Consider the following 21,120-nt stretch of genomic DNA (forward strand, 5'->3'; position numbering starts at 1 on the left):
TTGACCGCCTCTGGCTCTCTTCCACCCTTCACGTGGTTGTGCGAAAAGAGCCCTTCGAGGAAGTCGGTCGACTGGCATACGCAACACGTGGCCAAGCCAGCGCAACCTATGCAGTGTGATCAGTTCATCTAACAGACTTTGAAATATACCTACATCAGCATGCCAACTCAGGAGATCGGAAGGTTGATTCGAATGAATGAATAGTCTCCCTGCTCACTTCATGCTCTCCTGCTGTCGGAAACCTCAAGTGCTGAGCCACACACCTGACGCCGTCGCTTTGAGTTTTCAGCTAGCCATTTTAAGGATCGTGGACTACTGTTGGTTAGTTTGCTGGCAATTAGTATGAGGAGAACTTCCGCGGTGATAAGATAAAGATAAGCGTTCGGCTGTAACACTCTTTCAGTGCTTAGCTGCCTTGCCACCAGAAGTAAACACGAGGGCTGGGATTCTGCCAGGTTGCCCAAGCATAGACGAGGGAAGTCAAGAGGCAGAGGTCGGTTTCGAAACATGGACCTTCCGAGCAGTAAATTCGCGCTCTAACCACTGAGCGGTATCGCTCCTCTCACAGTGAACGATCATGTGATTAGATACCGTATCACTGACAAATAAATCCCACTCTGATGTAAAGAATGTACATGATTTCGTCATATTGAGGCTTTTTTTAAAGCCTAACACGCGCGTATTTGTCCACATGTCATTCAATTGATCAAAAGTGCAGGAGGCTTTGTTTAAGCCACGTGAACATGTGAAATAGTTTCACAACCACTTTAGAACCAAATACTTCACAAAACCATACATTGCGAGACAAAACATTGTTTACAGAAAAGCGTAAGAATTTACCAATGCCCCACACAATGGTTCTTCTTTCTCAACAACCTCATTTGCCTTCTCCCGATTCAATCGTTCCTCGTCATCTGTCAGTTTGAAACGTCGTGCCCAGGACAGTTTCAAATGTATCTTCCCGGACGGTTTTGTCCCTTTACCAGTATTCGCTCGGTTGAGTGGTTGTAGTTCAAAAGCTCCTTGAACAATCTGCTTTTTATGCACAAGACCAAGAAGAGGAATTGTGGCAAATCCGAGACAGCTGGCGTTTGCATCTGGGTCTCCGCGATCCAGAACGAAGATTCGTAAGGATTGCGAGCGCAAATATCTTCAGGGAAGATGGGAGTGGAAGAACAAAGCAATAAGAATGGCGTTGTTTTGGTGTCGATAATTAAAGGTCTCCATTTGAGCTCCCAGACTGTTGAATATTTCGTCATTTTTTAGAAAAATCTATTAATTACTGCAGTAAACGTCCGGTTATTTTCAAAAAGAGTTCCTCTACAAAGGAAGCTATGCACAAGATTACCGAAAACTCTACGACACCTCACGAAGGGTTTTGCCCTTCTTGGGTCCTTACCTGGGATATCGTACCAACTGAAACATGAGGCGGCCGAGTGCAACACATTCAGTTGAAGAACATCAAAAAAGAAACATTTAGTTTAGTCTCCTGTGAAAACCAAATTGATGTGTAGATGAGTGTACTTGTCGAAGTAAGTCAAATTTGGGTTCGAATAGAACATAAGGTTGAGGGAAACTCGGGGACTTCGTCCATCTGATAAGCCCCAACAAGGGCGAAACCAGCCGAGGGCTATCAAGGAGTTTTCAGCAGCATACTGAGCAGTGTGTTACGTCTACCCTTGGTATTTTTGCGGCCTGGAGGAAACTCTTACTTCAACTTTGTAGCTAGGATTGTGGCTAGGCATCGTGAATTCGTGTTGAACTGAGCCAGTCCTGTACGCCACTTGTTCCCAAGCATGTTGAAAGGCGGAGGTGAACGACCTTGACACTACTACTCAAGGTCGGGTGACCTTTTTGAGTCCAGCACACATCCGATAGCAAATGACAGTCCACGACCCTCCTAGTGTTTCGCACAGATCTTTTCTTCAACTATTCCTATCGGGTCCCCTAAACATTGCCGTCAAAATCTGGAGAGGCTTTTGTTCCTTGGTTTCCTACCTCTGCAATACGATTTGTGCACATTCGTACACTAAACACTTTCTTGTTCATGCTCTGATGAACCATGTTCCGAGCCTTGAATGGCCCAGTATAACTTGGGCACATTTAACCCTTTGCTAAAAAAATCCGTCTTCTATTCTTTTTCACTGAGTGCATAGTATTATCCGAATTGTCTTGGAGATTGATTTCAGCCTCTCATTGCGTCAGATGGCATATCTACAGCTTGACACAGATAGTCGGACGTTGTTTAGCAACTACGTGATCACTGGTGGATGGGTGTAAAGTGGAGTAGTCGGTTGGTTTCCGATTTTGTGACCCTGTGGGAAGAAAAAAACATCATAAACGAGAGATTCAGCTAAGTTCCAGGTGACACTCCTGTCAAAACCAAATTGGTATGCAAATTGGTATGAGTTATTTCGTTAAACTCCGGCAATTTGGGTTCGAGTAGAAAGTAAGGTTGACGGAAACTCGAGGACTGCGTCTACCTGATGATTCCGAAGGCCGTGAGCTGTCAGCAACCTTAGGATTAGTGTACTATGTCTATACATGTTTCGCGATACCTCGAATATCGTACCAACTGAAACATCAGGCGGCCGAATACAACACATTCAGTTGCTTGAAAACGTCATAGATGGGAGATTCAGCTGGATTCCAGGTGAGTCTCCCGTCAAAACCAAAAAGGCACGCAAATGAGTGTATTTCACTAAATAGTACGCCTCTTGGTCTGTCTTATAGCTCCATCAAACTCTCAGTAGGGAAGCCGGCAAGCTAGTCGATCATTCAATCGATTCAGCAAAAGCCGATGAGTGTTCAGGCACGCCACAGAAGCACGACCGAATGTGATCAGCGTTCAGGCATAACATAGAGGCACGATCGACGTTGATCGACGCCTATCAGACAGCCTGGATCAATGTCAGAAAGTGCCCTTTAAACGGCGCTGGGACGTTGTAACTTTTGCCCTCGCACGCACTCGCTTTTTGCAGTAAAGATGCTGTGTTCCTTGTCGGTGAGTTCTTTTCTGGCACCAGGCAATGGAGTGGGAACAGCGGTGAACTCTACGTGTCTTTTTTCAAACAGAATCCTTTCATTCGGTGCAGATGATACTTACTAGAATATTCCGCTACTTTCCATCTACCATACGTCTGAGGATTGAAGGCACCTGAAACGCCGTCTAAAGATTTAGAACAGATTTCTTTTCTGCAGTTGTTATACACAAAGATGTTATGCAACCTGAGTTGAATCATTGATATTGGCAAATGGATACATGTAAAACAGTTCACTTCCTTGAATTCAGCTTTCTTTTTAATGAAAACTGCGAGCAATTCTTCCCTATACACGTAATACACTACTAACAAGGTTGCTGAAAAATCTGCGACAGCACGCGATTGGTTTTGCCCTTCTTGGGGCCCATCAGATAGGCACAGTCACCGAGTTTTCGTCAACCTTATGCTCCTCTTGGACCCAGATTGGGCAGGTTTCAACACTCATTTGCACACCGGATTGGTTCTGACGGGAGATAATCACCTGGAACCCAGCTGAATCTCTCGTTTATGATGGTCCAGTTCAAGTCAGTGTATTGTACCAGTCCGCATGTGCGATATTTATGATACCGAAGCAACCACGAGAAATTCAGCTGGATTCGATCGACTCCCCCATAGAAATCATGGCATAAAACCAACGGTAAAGATCATATACATAGTGGAATGTGTTCAACAACCTTTTACCCGTTTTTCGAGCTTGACCAGCGGCTTCCACAGCTACAATTAGTTAAGCGACGAGTTGAACAGAACAACTCATTTCAAAACTTACTCTGACAGCTGACGGGTTTGTTTCACCAGGAAACTAGCCCTCTCATCGAATCTGGCCGTACCGGTACGATCCAACACACGAGAGACATATTCCGGCTGATCATAGAACTGGAAGACAAAATACGGAGATGGAAGGCGGCCAGGTTCACGGGACTTTAGTCCCGTAACAACTTTAATGGTGATATCGATTTGGTTGGTCTCATTTTCCACTGGAGGTTTCTGCCGGTCCTCGGCGGGCAACAGTTGGCTGGTGCGAACTGGTGACATCAGACTTGTGCGATGTTCTCGGTACACACTGAAAAACAGCGGTTTGGAATCTTAATGCCATTAGACACTTGAAAACCTATTTACCGCGCTTACAGTTAATTGTTAAACGCGAGCGTGATGATGAAACGCTGCACACAAACCACACAAAGCCGAAAAATTATTACCACAAGGAAATGAGTAAGTCTTTTTATCCAAGAAGACCCCATATTCAGAGACACTTGAAGCGACACTTACATCATCAGAAATTAGCGGAAAAGCGATGCCGCCACCACGAGAAAGTTCATATCAGTAAATCAGCTACATGAAGGTGATTCAGGTATGGTAACTACATAGAATCTAACGACTTTAGTAGAAGACTGTTGACTGAATGTCTTACCTCGGCTTGGCGAATTAGCTAGACTGAACAGTTAGTAGGAATCTGTTATATATATATATATATATATATATATATGTAGTCGGCTTAAATCGGAAGTACCTGTAGGCTTGAAAAGGCGCTGTAAAACAAGACCGCTCCACGGATCCCAGTCTCTGCTGCCATACCCGGATGTGCATAAATTTAAGAGTTTCTGAGTCACACGGTGACAAGCCACACAACGGAATGTCGTGTATTTGCGTAACGCACTACTCATAGGGTTGCTGAAAGTTCTTCGACAGCCCAAGACCGGTTTCGCCCTTCTTAAGGCTAATCAAGTAGGCGCAATCCCCGAGTATCCGTCAACCTAGTTGAGGCCAAATTGCACGAAATTAGCGAAATACACTCATCAGCAATCAAATTTGGTTCTGCGTGAGACTCACCTGCAACCCAGCCTGGAAACATCACAAACGAGATCCCGATAAAACAAAATTTGTTTAGGAATGATTCCATTTCGCTAAGGTTGTGGTGTAGTCCAACCTCATCATTCAGGTAGTAAAATATCCCACTGACAAACAAAACCTCCTGAAACGTAGAAGCAATCTCGACCATCATTCCTAAAAAGCAGTCCGGTGACAGGAAATCCAGCCGTATTGGAGGACAAACGTTTATGTATGTGTAAACAAGCCAATAAAAATTAGTTGTGTACCGCTTACTAGGTAAAGTAAAAAGTCGAGATTTTGTCCTTCACCGTCGATTTTTCATATGAAATCGAAGGCATTCTCACGTGACCTAACTTGGTTTCATAATTTTAAATTGACAGAGTAGGTGAGTAGGTAACATTTTGTTTGGACCATTAGGAAACCGCATGTTTTTTTCTGCAAGGCATTGGCATACCTTATCAGTTTTGGCATGGGTACACGTAGCCGGATTCCGTAGTTGAGGTGACCAATCAAAGTCCCCACAAGATCTGCCGGGTTGGGCAGTGGACCACTGCTTACCGTGCCCACTAGATCGATTTGTGCGTTGTACCACTGGGCGGTTTCTCCGATCTCAGTCAAGGACTCGTTCACACCTGTGGAAGTAAACTAATGCATGTATTCATCACACATTTTGAGCCTGCTGCGAAATATGAAATAAAAAATTGCATGGAGACAGAAGAAACGAAAGAACTGAGATGTTTTGCAGACAATCACCCCGCCAAAGCCAGAAAGCTAAGATCTGGGACTTTTTACCCTCGAATTGATCGTGTCTGTATACATTGGAATAGCTCCGGTCACTCAAAGTGACACACGTGCCGCTCTGGTAGTGCCAGACTGGATAATGCTGTTTCTATAATTCAGCGACTAATGTATATTTAGTAAGTAAATATGAAATTGTGATATAGAGTCCCCCACGTGTCCATGGGTACGCATCTCTTAAAACCTCAGAGATTCTCGAACAGGCGACCTCCCCGTTGGACTACGAGCCCCTGTTCAGCAGCCTGATAAGCAGAAGTTAAAGCCACCCCTCTTTCGATCACAGAATCCTCACCAGTCAATTACACTTTGACTGGTTTTGCCGCCGGAAGACTTTCCGGAAGTTCCGCTCACCTTGTGAAATTATTCTTCCTTGGATCTAATTGTGGAGTGATTTCTATTAGTTCGGTGGACGCATTCTGAGAACTAGACCAAAGCACATAGCTGGGTTTTGCGAGGTAGCAGGTTCGGGTGATGTGGTGTATGGGGCTCCGACTTAATTCCAGCACCTTTTTTAAAAGTATCTTTCAGGATACTCTTTGAAGCAAAATTCCCAGAAAGGTATTCCCGCGGTTTCTGTAGGCACTCACTTTGCGTTCTCAAAATCGAGGCCAGATCCAGACGGCCGGTGGCCAGAGTGCGAAATTTCTTGCCGACTGCTTGATGAAGTTCTATGACACATTCATTCTGCAAAAAAGACAGTGTTGTCCTGAGATTGAGACCAAAAAATTGTGTATCATTACTACTAAGTTATAAAGTTGTGAGTCAACCGTAGTGATCCTGAACGATATTCGGGTGATCACAGTATATTTCGATAAATCTACTCTACTCATAAGGTCGCTGAAAACTGGTCAACAGCCAAACATCAGTTTCATCCTTTTTGAGACAAAGTGAATTACCTAAAGTTTATCAGCAGTATGACCTCATTAATACCGGGAAGGAACGGTCTTCATATACGTCTTGTGCCAAAAGCGCACGTCACTGATCCACAGATGAGCATAGATCTCAAGGCTGCAATGTGCACACCGTCCCTGACAAACTGACGTCACACCGGCATATGAAGTGTTGCATGCTGGCAAAAGGTCCTCAAGTCGTCCGAACATCAAAGCTGGTTTCGGATACCACTGGTCCACAGGGATTTATGCAACTGCCCAGATGAAGGAATTCATTCCATACCTGGAGGTCAGTCACTCCTCTATTCATTGTTGCAGAAGACAGGTTCCTCCCTGAAATCTGATTGCTGAATATGGCGCACCTTACGGATAGATAGAGCTTTGTTTCTTTCCGAGTGAAATGGTAGATACGCTCGAGAGTCTTGGTGTGGACACCAAGACTTTCGAGCGTATCCGCCCCACTGGCACAACAAACCCTCGGCTCTATGGTCTCCTGAAATGGTAGAATCGAAACGTATAGACAACAGTGATCTGTTGAGCTGTTGTAGTAACCCAGATGTCAGATCAAAGTGAAATATTCCGTGGAAGTGGATTTGAGCCCCACTTCCTGACACAACACTACTGCTGAGACTCCTGGAAAGTCATCAGAAGCCGATTACCGGTCTTGTTCTTCTTGTGATTTGTTTGACAGGTGTAGTTTTCGGATTTGCTCGAACACCAGCTTTTATATGATTGGGCTTGAACACGCATTCGCAAACTTCGGGATGCCAGATTAAACCAACTGAATCACCCTTTATAACATTTTTTTTATATTTAAGGCTTGTTATCCTCACAGATATCATTTGGAGATGAGTTCATGAGGTAAACTTGGTGGTGTGTTACCGAAAAACTCCTCGCAAGTGAGTGACTACCTCGCTTTTCAAGCAATGATAGCATTACCATACAACGAGCAATATTTGGAGCAATATGAACAGTTCGATGACCACCTGGTCATACGCTTCAAACAACTTCCGACCATAAACTCACCTTGTCCAGGTATTCCAACAACGAATGGCTCATATGAACGGGATACTCCACGGTCAGATCAAAGTCCACCTCTGGACCCGTTAAAACCGCCGTCGTATGTGTATCAAACTCATAAAAGTCCCAAGTAAGGAACAGTTTGACTTGTCTGGAACCATTCATCCACACGGTTTTTAGATCGTGCAGCTTCTTGACTACGGAAGGATACAACTGTAGCTGTCCTATGTGAATCTGACAAGTAAAAATGTGTAGAAAGACATTTGGACGATCGATGTAGGCAATCTGAGGGCTATTGTAGCCTTTCGTTGAAACGAGAACCCATATATAACAAGCAGTGAGCTATAAATTAGCTCAGNCAGCGCAATCCATGTATGCGCGTACAAGTTTTCTTTCCGGAACTGAGTAGAACAACCGCAAACAAGGCACAAAACAAGGTGTATATCACCCCAGGTCGTCGCCAGACACACAACACAGATACCACTGAACGGATAGAACTACCATCAACTACTATCAAGTAGAACATAAGATTGACGGAAACTCGGGGCTACCTGATGAGCCCCAAGAAGGGCGAAACCGGTCGTCGGCTCACGACCTTATAAGTAGTGTATTACTATCACGTGTACAGGTCCTTGAAAAAGTTCCCTTTCGGCAGCCAGAACGTTGGAACATATCACCTTGTTACACTACGTCGCTTTCTAAATTTTTACTTTCCACATTAGTTTAAACCTCAGCTGTTATCATGGTCAACATCGGGACCCAATTCCTGGCTACTTTTAACTGACCTATCACGTAACTCCTGATTCGTAAAGGGATCTACTTGGTGGTTAGCGGGACTAACAATATATGACCACGTCTTTTTCATAGATTAGCATGTGGAATATGTACCCAAACATTTAGAAGAGGATAGGACGGTTCGCTCTTCAAAACAGGCAAGATTACCTTGAAATTTCTTCACGGGGTTCTTCAGCAGATGCCCAGTTAAAAGCAGAAAGACAAATTGGTGAATGTCTACAAAGGTGCTGATTTTGGTCCAGATGGTCCTTATTGAATTGTTAGACAAGGTCTGCCTGGAGCTATGCCTACGGCAGTAGATCCACAAATTGTTCCCTATAGGTAATCAAATCGAGCTGGCCTGAATCCATCCACATGGCAAGAGTTATCTGACCGCGGAAAGTACTCGAACAGATAATACTTGAGTGAGCACTTGGTACCTAAGCGGAGTCATGGGAACAACAGATTGGACTTATCACGTCAAGGTGGTTGGGGAAGTGGTACTCGTGCTCATCTACGGCCTACGTATTGTTGTGTTCAGTTCAAAGTGATTTTTAGGGTAGGATTGGTTGCGGGAAGGCCAAGAAATGGCAAGTGGCTACACCTGAACTGAGTGGCTAATGATTTTCCCGGCATCCCAGTTGAGGCTCACGTCGTTCTGATTGTGTGTGACTACAACAGCACGCAACATATCCCAGTTGCATGAACGCTGTCATTTCCTGGCCAGGTTGCCTGGCTGAACTCCACCTGCTGTTGTGTGCGTGGCCTAGGTCACGTGAGGTTCATAAGGAAGCTGGTCCAATCTCTCTGATGGCACCTTAATCCCACATGTTGCGCAGATGTGTCTAGTCTCATGTTATATAGAGTTGTGGGCAATTTAGTCTTCCTCGCTTTTCCTGAGAGCATGGGCTTCTTTCTGACCCTTTCCATGTTTAGACTCTTTATCGAAGCCTGCTTCCTTCATCGCTGCGTGGAATTTAAGCGCCACTATGTAGTGAAAGTGTATTACCGTCAGCGATGGTGATGATGCCCGTGAGCCGGTTCCTTTTCAAGGACATGTGTTGACAAACACGCTTGGAATTTGAGGTTCTATTTCGGGCATCGATGCCTCCTCACTCCACCGGCAAGATCATCAGGATTGCATAGCTTGGAAGTTGAGGTTCTACTTCAGGCATCGATGCCTTACTCCACCGGCAAGATCATCAGGATTGCATCATTATCCCATTCGAACGACAGTGAGTCCAGCACTAAGTTGTCGAAAATTGTAGGAGACTGAGCCGATCTTTCTATTCTAACAATCATTTAAAGGCGGATCGATGCCATCGTCCCATCGTATTGTAGCAAAAATCAATACATCCGACTTTTCTGTTTACCACGTCACAGTGAAAGTGAACCGTTTTGGGTAAAACCGGGGAGTCTTGTTACAAATTTTCAAAAAAAATCCACATTTCCTACTGAGTAGTTCTTCTGGTTGTCAAGTAACAACCACATGCTTTTCAGCCGTCACACCTATCCATCACAGTAAGCTTTTTCTTGGTGGAGATATCTTATCGGAGGGTCGGTCCTAAATCGAAACCAGGTAGGAATGCTATTGCACGCTCTCCAGAGGGTGGTGTTCTCAAACACAGCTCATTGAGTGACATATCTCATACTGTTTTACAATGCTGTGTGCTTTGAGTCTAACTGCTAACGAAGCGGCTATGAAATGAAGCAACACGGTCGTTTCGTTACGAGATTTCGCAAAAAGTGACTGAAGTGAACCGCATTCTCATAGTCCTAAACACCATACTGATTAGCTGAGATGTGTTCTTTTTGTGAAGTTAGAAGCAATCGAAGGATATAGTAACCTGTGGAACATGTAACTCTAAAGCCAAATTCATTTAAGTAAAAAGCCGTGCATTCTACAGGTATCCAAATGAGGTAGATTTATTTAACTGGTTTCTGTTGCATTGATTTTGTTTCATCGGGCGCTTTGGTGTCTCGTGTCCATTGAAACAAGAGGACGGTCCCTTAGAATAGAGTACAGATACTCGTGACTCAGCCTCATTTAACTACAGAACCTGTGGGAAACAGTTTTTGCCAGGTACGAATATGGGGGAAGGATGATTGCCTACAAAGTATAACTTACTTCAATTATATTTTCATCCGAATTTTGCGGGACGCCTTTGATCTCAGTGACTTGTTTGACCGTCTCTCCGTGAATTTCCTCCTGGATAGCAAAATGTACATCTTTAATTTTGGTTTATACTCTTCTCATTGTCAAACCCAAAATTGTGGGAACAATAAATTTCCAGCAAGCTGTCTGGAAAAAAATTAGATTGCTCTGTGTTACGTCCAACGCCAGGACAAGAATACTAACTCAATGCACCATACTACTGTCTATCGATCCATCTATCGGCCTATAATCTCGACCAATCAGCGTACAGTTCACGGCTTACCTTACTGAGATGAGGATAATTAAGATTGTTTCGCTAGAAAAGATCTTTTGCTACCTACGTTGTGTTCAAAAACCTGTTGGAGAACTCTAACTCTGTGTATTTCATGAATAAATAATAGGCCATCTTGATTTCGTTCCCTACCAGTTTCAATGACGGGTCATAACGCAAGTGTTAGCCACATGGTTTCTCTTTGCGCAGCCAGAACAACACTATCAGAGTTTATCAATTTAGAAAGTCGCACATTAACACATGGTTTGATTGGCCACCGGTGTGATCAGCAAGGGTTGTGCAGGATTATCATCTTCCTGTTTTGAGCCATATTTTTAGATCATGGTTAATCGATTGGTGAATTGATATCTGTTTAGGTACGGATCTTTCCCAGATAAGCCCCGCCACCAATGTAAAAAGTGCATGTGCGAAGAGTTAAGCCCCACCACTTTTTGCCAGCTCCAATTCAATGTGCGCACGCAACATTGACCTATTTTTGATGAAAACAATCTTTTTATCCGCATCTGGAATCATTTTGTGCAAAAACTTTCTCCGTTCGGACGTAAAACCTTAAATGAACTTTCTGACGCTTTCAACTCTCGTTGATGACACGGAGACGGCAATACGCTTTTTGCAAAGCCACAAAGTGATCCATCAGCAACGTTTATGCAATATCGGCCATAAAAAAACACTTTCAACTGTTTCTGGCAGATGGAGGTGTAATACTCGACAGGGTTCACAAGAAAGGGAACTTCGAAAGGGAACTTGGTTGTAGCGATCTAGAATGGAGTTTAGGATAGTAGTTCTATTCATTTATTGTTGGTCTAAAAATTTGGCGAAAATCAAATGCTGCTCAGAGGAATTATTTATTAGCTACACGGCCGCGTTGACTGGAAGAACTTTCTTCGCGAAGTTTGCTCCTGGTGGTTTTTGCAGACTCTAACAGTTATCGGTGTCCCAGGTCAACACGTCGAGATCGATGTGACGCTAATATCTCGCCGTAAAAACCACGCAGGGCAAGTCCTTTCCTAGTAATGGATTTTCGGGGGGATCTGCCGGGAAACTAAAGGGCCGTTTATGTATACAGTTTCAGATCGAACTGCGGTCAATTTGATGGACACAATCCGGGCCTGCGACTCTTCCGGCTCAGTCATCATCTCCGATATGTGGGTATCATACAAAGGAATCGAAACGATGATTGACAAATTATACTCATGAAACAGTTAATCATACAGAAAACTTTGTGGATCCAGCGACTGAAGCTCACACACACAAACCATCAAATCTCTTTGGTACATGTCCCAATTTCACCGTCTTCACTAGTTTAGCGGACAGCTATTTGTGTAAGTTCATTTGGGGGCAAAGGTACCGAAAAACGGACCTTTTCATGTAAGTTAATGATGACATGTCCCTATTTCACCCTCTTCAATAAAAACTAAAAGGACAAATTTCATATCCTCTTTTCTAATCTTCTTTGGGTGGTGGGGGTTAATTTTTTGGCGAGGCTTATCTGGAAAATATCCTAAGATCACTTTTAATCGGTATTTTGGGACATATTTGAAGATAGAATCTGTGAAGATGATAGAATCTGAATAGGTAGATAGATAGGTAGATAGATAGATAGATAGATAGATAGATAGATAGATAGATAGATAGATCTGATAGAATCTGAAGGTAGAATCTGGGAGCATCCACTGGTACATTTGGTGAGATCCACGTATCGGTCTCTCTAGATAAAAGCGACCCTAATGGAGAAAATCGCCGTCCGTTAACGTTGTAGTGTATATATGTGACCACGCCAGAGCTGCAGCAGGCTAACTAAGTGATGTATACTTTTTTGAAGGACCTATGGGAGGCGACTTTTCTAGTTCAATAAAACGGATATGCTCCGAAAATTTTGCCAATTTCCTCTGCTGTCCGCTTGACATGATGACGGAAGGACGTAAGTTAAGGTCAGTTATTTGTGACTAGTTTTATTTGTATATGTTTGTCTGCGTTAGAAAGATTTTTGATTAAGTGTTACGTACTTTGCTAGTGTATATTACTGATGAAACGTACCGATCGGTTCTAGCCAAACTGACTAAGGCGCACCCCCAGCATCTGATGGAAGGCTGATTTACAGTCACTGTTTACTATTCAAACAACGTCCAGATGAATTCAGGTGACGCTTGAATATGTTATCTTTTACAAAACTAATCGCAAATGATTTTTTACTTTCATGTCTGACACATTGTAATTGCTCGGTTCTTGTTTGCAAATTGGCAATGCTATAATCGATGGCGACCTGTACCGGATCAGTTACAACGGGATTGGGGACACGAGGGAGCCAATTGCAGGGTATTTGGTGCAACGCACTGCAGAATAGTATTTTCACCAGATATAGGCTCACCTCAGGTGTATGTTTCACTGAAATATACACACGCACCTCTAGTGTATGACCATATAGCTGTGTCACGTGACCATTGACATGACGAGTGTACGTAGACTCGTGATCATCATCAGTGACGAGAACAACTGTGAGGACGCTGGTGCTTTAGCTCCTAGACAAATCTGAATGCAAGCCAGATACTGGCAGTAACTGGATCCATTAGAATTAAACATGGATTGAAAGTTCGGTTGGTTACTTCCAAGCTTGAAGTGATGTGGAAGACGTAGAAATAATTCGTTTTGATAGGGCAGACATTTCGATTGAATTCACTCACATCAAAGGTTTAGCAGCAAATATGCCTATCGGATGTAAGTAGGTCTGACAAGATGCACGCCTGCATTAAAGTCAGAGTTATTCGCGCAGAGGCCATCGAAACTTTTTCCTCAGAAGGCTACCATGCTTTCAACTCTGCTGAAACTCTTTGACAGCTCTCTACACTGCTTGTGGCTCACCAGATTGGTTAGGACCCCAAAGTTTCAACAGCCTCATGCTCTGATTGAATTAGTCATAAATTGTCATGTTGTATTCCTGTCTTCCGCGCGTGATAATGGATGCTCCTTGGACCTCGCCATCACGATTACTTTACCCATACTATAAAACTTTACCACTCAGACTTTCGGTAGTCAGAACCGTAGTTTCGGGCGAAAACAAATTCCTATTTCTTTGTAATGTACTACTCATAAGATAAGGTAAAATCCGTCGACAGCCCACGACCCCTTTTTGGGATTCATCAGGTAGGCGCATTCCCCGGGTTTCCGTCAAATTCTATTTGAACATGTTCTACTAGAACATCACAAACGAGAGATTCAGCTGGGTTCCAGATGAGTCTCTCAAAAAAACCAAATTAGTTTGCAAAGGAGTGTACCTTCGCTAAATCCCTATTTCGTCTAGGAAAAAAGTTATTTTTCTCTTGGCCCTTGGGAACTTTCAGCGTGGCGTAAAACTAGCGTCGATTAGTGGGAATGACACATTGGGGCTCGAAATTCATTTCTGTTTTACGGGGACTGGTCGGGTACAATCAGAACGCGACGACAATCTGTTGTACTTTCTGATGCAGATGCATGTGCCATGTAGGTAAACTATCAAACACTAGTTAGACTGACCAGGACACAACTCTGGAAACAAAAGTTCAAGGCAAACGGCACAGTGTAGCCAGTGTGTACGTGTGTGTCACTCGGTTGAGCCAATGAAATGATGGGCTCTATCTCCTGCGTGCAAGTAGAACATAAGGATGATGGAAACTCGGGGACTGCGCCTAATTGATGAGCCCCAAGCAGAGCGAAACCGCTCGTGGGCTCTGGAAGAGTTTTCAGCAACCTTATGAGTAGTTCCCCTCAAAGTCAGAGATGTTTAGTTAAACATGGTACTGATGGCGGAGTATGCGCGGAGTGAATTGATTTCCCGCTGCATGGATAAGATTGTTTGGAAGGCGTCTATAGTAGTGGCTTCGCAAGCCCCACTTACGTCCCAGTTTGCACGAAATAAACTCGAAGAGTAGGGAAGCGCTGGAGAATTTAGGAAGTAGGCAGAGAACTACCTTCTGATGCTTCTTCAAACAAACGGGGGTTATCGGTGAGTCTTTCCCCAATCAGTGTAATTACGAGATTTTATGGAAAGTTCAAATTCAAGTTGAGCCAAGTTTTCCCCCAGAATATCAATAGGTTTCAATAGGCATCCATTGGTGAGAAATAGCTTGGTCAACTTGCGGTCGGTGTTTTCATGGCTATGCCACTTGTAGTTTGTGCACCTACTGGTCTTAGACTCAAAGGAAAAGAGTTTCTGGTCTGATGCGATTTAACCTATCACCAACTAATGCTCTGGAATAATGTAGAACTCTTTGGAACATTGAAGATGATGGTGAAAGTGTTTGGCCTAGGCAAGCGTAAATGACTCGGCGAAGGTAAGTTTGACCCACGCGCTGATCATCAGTTTGTCTCATTTCTAATCAACAAGGATGCATTTCGAATGCCAGTAAAAATCGCGTACGCTTCAAAAATGACCTTTACGCAACAGTGAAAATACTGGTCTCACCGTCGAATCTTCCGTCCCACGCACCTTCTCATGCACCAGCGCGTCCAGTTTGCGAACCAGGGCCGCTCGAATATCAAGTAGCTTTGCATTGTCCTCCAAATGTTTCAACGAATCTTGTTTCGCCTGATCTAGACGTTCACTTAGGTTCATCAACTGAGCTTGTAAGTTTCGATTGATCTTGTGTTGAACGCCCAACAACTTCCTGGTTTTCTCCAACTCTGCGATGGTTTCTGCGTGTGCCAGCTCAGCCTCCTTCAGCCGCCGGACTGCATCTTGAAGCAGGTTAGATGGAAAGATAATGGTGAGGACTAAACACAATAAAATAATGGTAAATCAATTTGGTTCTCACGAGAGACTCAACTGAATCTCTCGTTTATCCAAGAACTACACCTATCGAGCAAATCACAAGAAGAACAAGACCGGTAAGCGACTCCTGATGACTTTCTCTTTTGAAAATATACTGCCATATCTCGAATATCGTGCCCATCGAAACATGAGGCGGCCTGTATGCAGCCATTCAGTTGCAGAATATTATAAACGAGAGATTCAGTTGAGTCTCTTGTAAAAACCAACTTGATTTGCAAATGATTATAATCCTCGAAAACAGTGCAATTTGGGTTCAAGTAGANTAGAACATAAAATTGACGGAAACTCGGGGACTGAGCCTACCTGATGAGCCCGAACTGGAAGGGCGAAACCGGTCGTGGGCTGTCGAAGAGTTTTCAGTAACCTTGTGAGCAGTTTCCTTTATGAAAATAATGGTAAGTTTTGTCGTACGATGGATCCAGTCGGTTAAGACATCTGTCCAGAAATGGTGATAGAACAGCTCGGTAGACTGGCTGTTGACCGGATGACACTGAGGACATCGAGTGACGAAACGCATTGCCGAGTTTGGGGAACTGCTCAGATACTACTTGATCAACAGCAATTTCAGGCGGTCGAGCTTGCAATGTGGAGGTACACTGCTGACATATCGGTAGAAACGCATGTATCTCTGGTCTGAGCCTGGTTTTGGCATCCAAGTGCACGAATATACCAAATGACGATATTGTTAACGTGAGGTAAATTTCTACTCGTGTGGCATACACACAAATCCGATGAGGCATATAACGGACAGCATTACAGTATGATTACCCCCAGTAAATTGTAACGATAGTTCGAGCCCAAGTGATTAACGTTTATAGAGATAAACGTCTTCATGCGAGCTGGTTGAGATCAGTCGCGTGTTTTGTGTTGAGGAACCTCCGAGTGGGATCACTCCATTGAGGGGGACAACCGGATGTTTAGAGTAAACAAACCTCTGAAAACCAGAGATGACATACCTTCCGATTTTCGAAGTACCGGTTTACTGTTGTGGGTACACCTTATGCCACTAAAACAGGTTTTTTTCAATTGACTATCGGTCCAAGATCCCCTATTTATGTCACAGGAACGGCTTACATACAAAACTGCCATATCAAACACCTCATTGAACAAAACTTGGTTGAAGTTAGCCGAGAGTTTAGTCGTAAACATAAACAGAGTTTGAACCCGGAGGACAATGTTGGCGGGTGGATAGAAGTAGTGCGCGATAACTCAAAATCTCCCACAACTGCTGTTTTAGTTGCTGAATGAGATTCATGTTGATGATCACTGCCATGTTTAGCTCAATGAGAAGGTCATCAGATTGCTGTGTGATTCAAAAAACGAAGTTACCATAATGTGCGAGTAGGTTTAGATCATAGGTATGGACTGAACATTTGGAGCTGAGAACTATTGGGTAATTTTATCCAGGCCCCGAAAAAGCTGCCGAGAAAACCCGAGCACAAATATATTTTCACATAGGAACCCAGGAAATATGTCCGCCGGGTGACTAGGAAGCAGTTTGAGATCTATCGGAACAAATTGCCTTTCCCGATGACTTTATACGGATTTAGACTAACTCAACCTACGTCTTAGCAGTTGTTAAAAACATACATTTTCCATATTCTTCCAGTAAATCAAATGGAAACGTCAATTTGTAATGACTGACCCTAGGTACAGATACGACACGAGTTCCTGCTTCAGACTTAAGAACGCGTCCGACAATACGTTATTTAAAAGCCTCAGATGCTTTCGATAGTCTGACGAGAATCCCTCAGGCAAATTGCACTGGCTGAAGGAGCTAGAAAGCATCTTTTATCGCAGTGGTATCGCCCTGGAGGTTGACCACTGACGTTGGATTTTTAAGAGATAACAACGATCAGACTCACATGCCGTAGAAGCCGTCCGTGTATTGGACTCTCGGTAACAATACAGAGTATATTAAAATACAAGATGTAACCATAGGTGAATGGGGTTGGATCCAAGGAACGGTCATTACTTTGAAGGTAGCCGAACACACAACCTCCTCGTCAGTTGTATTTCAAGCGGCGTGAAGTTTACTGACCAGAAAAAAAGCTTGGGAAACTATTGGTGACTGTATCAGCGGGCATATGACACCCCGCCCATACAACATGATTTTAGTAGTGTGTACTTGCAACTTTGGTCAGTAAGATTTTTGCTTTACGCTTTGGTGGAATCTCAAAATTAGTTGAACCTCATAGAAAAAACAAAGCCACACACCGAACCCATATATGAGCAGTTGACCTAGCTATCTCTTTTCGTATTTGTTCAGATGTAGTAACCATTTAATGCCTATCTACCACGCCACCCGAGAGAAGGTGCCTGAGACACCCTCGCGGGCTCCTCAAGCATAGACGGAAGCTGTCCAGTTTCGGAGGTAGGGTTCGAACCACGGCCAGTAAATTCGCGCCCCAACCGCTTTCTCAATTCAATTTTCATATTCACTCGGAACAACCAGCCAACAGAGTAGTGAAGGTGATTCCAGATACCGATTGATATTCGAAAAAGATAACAATGAATGTTTTCTTCGTTGCATAAAACCAGCCAGATTTGTGAATTACTTAGTTATTCTATCAAAGTTCATGTACTAAACGTGATAGCCTGCTCATCAACAAAAGCAGCAAACTTTGGGCTTAAATCCACGCTCAAATTGTTGACACCTGAACTTCGATGTAGTCCGTCATAGTTAGCAGCATATTCGAACTCTTTCACACAGGAAGCTCCGTGGTTTCGTTGCGAAACCATTTGAGAGAGTTTCATTTGGTTGATTTGAGTAGTATGGGTCGTTGTCCCAGGCTACGTAAAGAAATAAAAGGGATTATAACGGGTACCTTGAAAAGGTAAATTCGAGCTGGTTGGCGTGGTCCATTTTATGCGGAATAATAGTAACAGGCTCTTTCGAGTCTCCGGTTCAACTAACTGCTTCATTATTAGAGGGACAAAAGTGGCCTTTCAAGCAAATTGTTTTTCAGGTCAAGGATTGATCTTCCCAATTTCCCAGGACTAGGTTTACCTGATGGTTAGGCCGCCAATGAGTTGCCTGCAGATTATGAGCGGATGTACCTTGCTACGTACTTATATTCAAGCGCAGCAATCATTTTCTAGCCTTTTCATAAGTGAAAACTCATCTTTAGGTCGGAATCACGGGCAAAAACGTTCTTACAGAATGCTGGTTTTCCAAACTTGCTGTGAGGCGTCAACTCAGAAGAAAGTATGCTATTTTTTTAAACCGGAAGGTACTCAACAAATACAGGTAACGAACAGTCGGCATTAGCGGATATGGACTCATTTGCAAACTAATTTGGTGCAATTTGGTTTCAAGTAGAACATAAGGTTGACGGAAACTCGGAGACTGTGCCTACCTGATGAGCCCCAAAAAGGGCGAAACCGGTCGTGGGCTGTCGATGGATATTCAACAAACTTATGGGTAGTAAATTAAAAAAATAGTCGGCACCGTTATCCGACCGATAGTTTAGTCGAAGATTTCCAGGCAGCATAAGCAATGACAGCATGTGCAACCTGGATGACATGCTTTAGCCTGACTAAACTTAGAAAAACTAGTGACGAGTTTTATGTATGTCGGACTAGAATCATCATTTCCAGGTGCACGTAAACCCTCATTTACACCTCATCATCATCATCGTCATCATCAGCATCATCATCATCATCATTGTCAGCTGTAAGAACCGCGTATTTGTCGTAGAGTGGTTTTGCTGCCGCAATATCAGTCACCGACGATTTGGGAAGGGGGGGAGAGTAGCTGCGCATTGGAGGCGGGAGCTGATAAATTGGTGCGTAAATAAAGGACCATCAATGGACTGTTAAGTGGGGAAGCTGGGAAGGGAGCTATGCGTTGTAGGCAATAGCTTGGATGCATGAGCGCTATTGAGGGCGCGACTGGGCCATGTCTGACAATGTCTCTAACCACTGATGTGGACCGTCTCGGGGTCCCCATCCAGGAAGACGACAATGACCAAGGCAGCTGAGTTTGCTGGTAACAGCATGTATACTTCTGATTTGCACAGGAATACGGTCTTGACAGGAGACTCAAATAAATCCAGCTGAGTCTTTCGTGCATGATGGCCGGCTTTATCTCAATGTGTCGCACCAGGCTGCCTCTTATTTCAGTCGTTACGATATCCGAGATACCAAAACTGACCATCATAAACTAGAGATACAGTTGGATTCAACTGAGCCCCCCGTCAAGATCAAATTCGTGTGAAAATGACAACGTTTATCGAACTTCGTCCAAGTTGGGTTCAAGCAGAACGCATGGTTGACGGGGGCTACGCCTATCTGTTTAAACCAAAGCAGAATGGCTAAACCGGCTGTGGATAGTCAACATTCTCCAGCGAACTCCCGAGTAGTATGTTGTGTCTTCTCAGTAGTTGTCCATCGTTCGACAACAGGCCTCCTCATCTTCAGGACGCGATCTTATTGGCTTCCTGTGGAAAAGTGACGACGTCTCGTTGAAACACTTCGACATATCTGATGAGAGTAGCAAAGATCTGATTGTTCTCTATGTTTCTCCGAGGCACGTGTATACTGTGCGTTTTGGAGAATTGTCGCTTTGGCAAGTGGCTCAATTTGTTTCGAAAATTGTCTCTGGGACGATCACCAGCCCTCCTTTAGATCACGTGATGTTGACAGTCTTCGAAAAATAAAGCCTTCTCTTGGAAGAGGCTGTCACATCTCTAACGCTGATTTTCGTGAAATTATTTAAATATGATATCTCTGTAAGATGACTGGGAGAAAAAGTCAAATGTGATGACAGCTGACTCATCCATCTGTTCGTTCATACCAGAGTCAAACCATCTAATCTACTATATGGTACACTACTGTTCATATCAGGATTTCAGTTCATATAAAGTAGGACGTTGCGACGAATGCCTCAAATATTAACTCAAATGGTGCTGTGTGCTTACTTTTCCTACGTGTGGAACTGGATTTCGACATCTCCTTTTGTAGAGTAGATACCGTGTTGTTCCAACACAGCTTCTCTTCCAATATCTTTTAGCTTAAACTATGGACATACTCAAGACGCACTGACGATACCGGAACAAAATGACTGTACACTGATTTTCAGATGTCTTTTTTCACTCCCGGTATGAATTTGCAATTGAATATGCGTGATGAGATTGGATCATGTTTTCTCACGGGTCAACAAATCGATACATTTGAATGTATCGCAACGATTGTAGTTGGAGATGCTATTGACCCAATTTTTCTCTGCCTTTCGCCAATCAAATGGTGGCTTCATACATGTTCTCTGCCCGAAATAATCCAGTTCTTGAAATACACTCATTTGCAAATCAATTTGGTTTTCACGAGGGACTCAATTGAATCTCTCGTTTGTGATATTCTACAACTGAATGTGCTGCACACAGGCCGCCTCATGTTTCAGTTGGCACAACTGTCGAGATATCGCAGTATATTTTCATAAAGAAAACTACTCGCAAGGTTGCTGAGAACTCCTCGACAGCCCACGACCGGTTTCGCCCTTCTTCGACCTCATCAGGTAG

General features: G+C 43.7%; 1 protein-coding gene across 1 annotated transcript in view; it reads right to left on the reverse strand.

Annotated features, from left to right (window-relative positions):
* Nucleotides 1-21,120, reverse strand: part of T265_09203 (hypothetical protein) — a gene marked incomplete at both ends in the record, with an annotated part of 52,388 nt that overhangs the window by 8,711 nt on the left and 22,557 nt on the right. The window contains 8 exons of the mRNA XM_009175216.1: nucleotides 841-1,150; nucleotides 3,808-4,101; nucleotides 5,323-5,500; nucleotides 6,254-6,350; nucleotides 7,583-7,861; nucleotides 10,479-10,559; nucleotides 15,236-15,543; nucleotides 15,905-16,091. Coding sequence (XP_009173480.1) covers nucleotides 841-1,150; nucleotides 3,808-4,101; nucleotides 5,323-5,500; nucleotides 6,254-6,350; nucleotides 7,583-7,861; nucleotides 10,479-10,559; nucleotides 15,236-15,543; nucleotides 15,905-16,091 — 1,734 coding nt within the window. The remainder of the gene's footprint in view (nucleotides 1-840; nucleotides 1,151-3,807; nucleotides 4,102-5,322; nucleotides 5,501-6,253; nucleotides 6,351-7,582; nucleotides 7,862-10,478; nucleotides 10,560-15,235; nucleotides 15,544-15,904; nucleotides 16,092-21,120) is intronic.

Source organism: Opisthorchis viverrini (assembly GCF_000715545.1).
Source record: "Opisthorchis viverrini unplaced genomic scaffold opera_v5_266, whole genome shotgun sequence".
NCBI classification, from domain to species: domain Eukaryota; kingdom Metazoa; phylum Platyhelminthes; class Trematoda; order Opisthorchiida; family Opisthorchiidae; genus Opisthorchis; species Opisthorchis viverrini.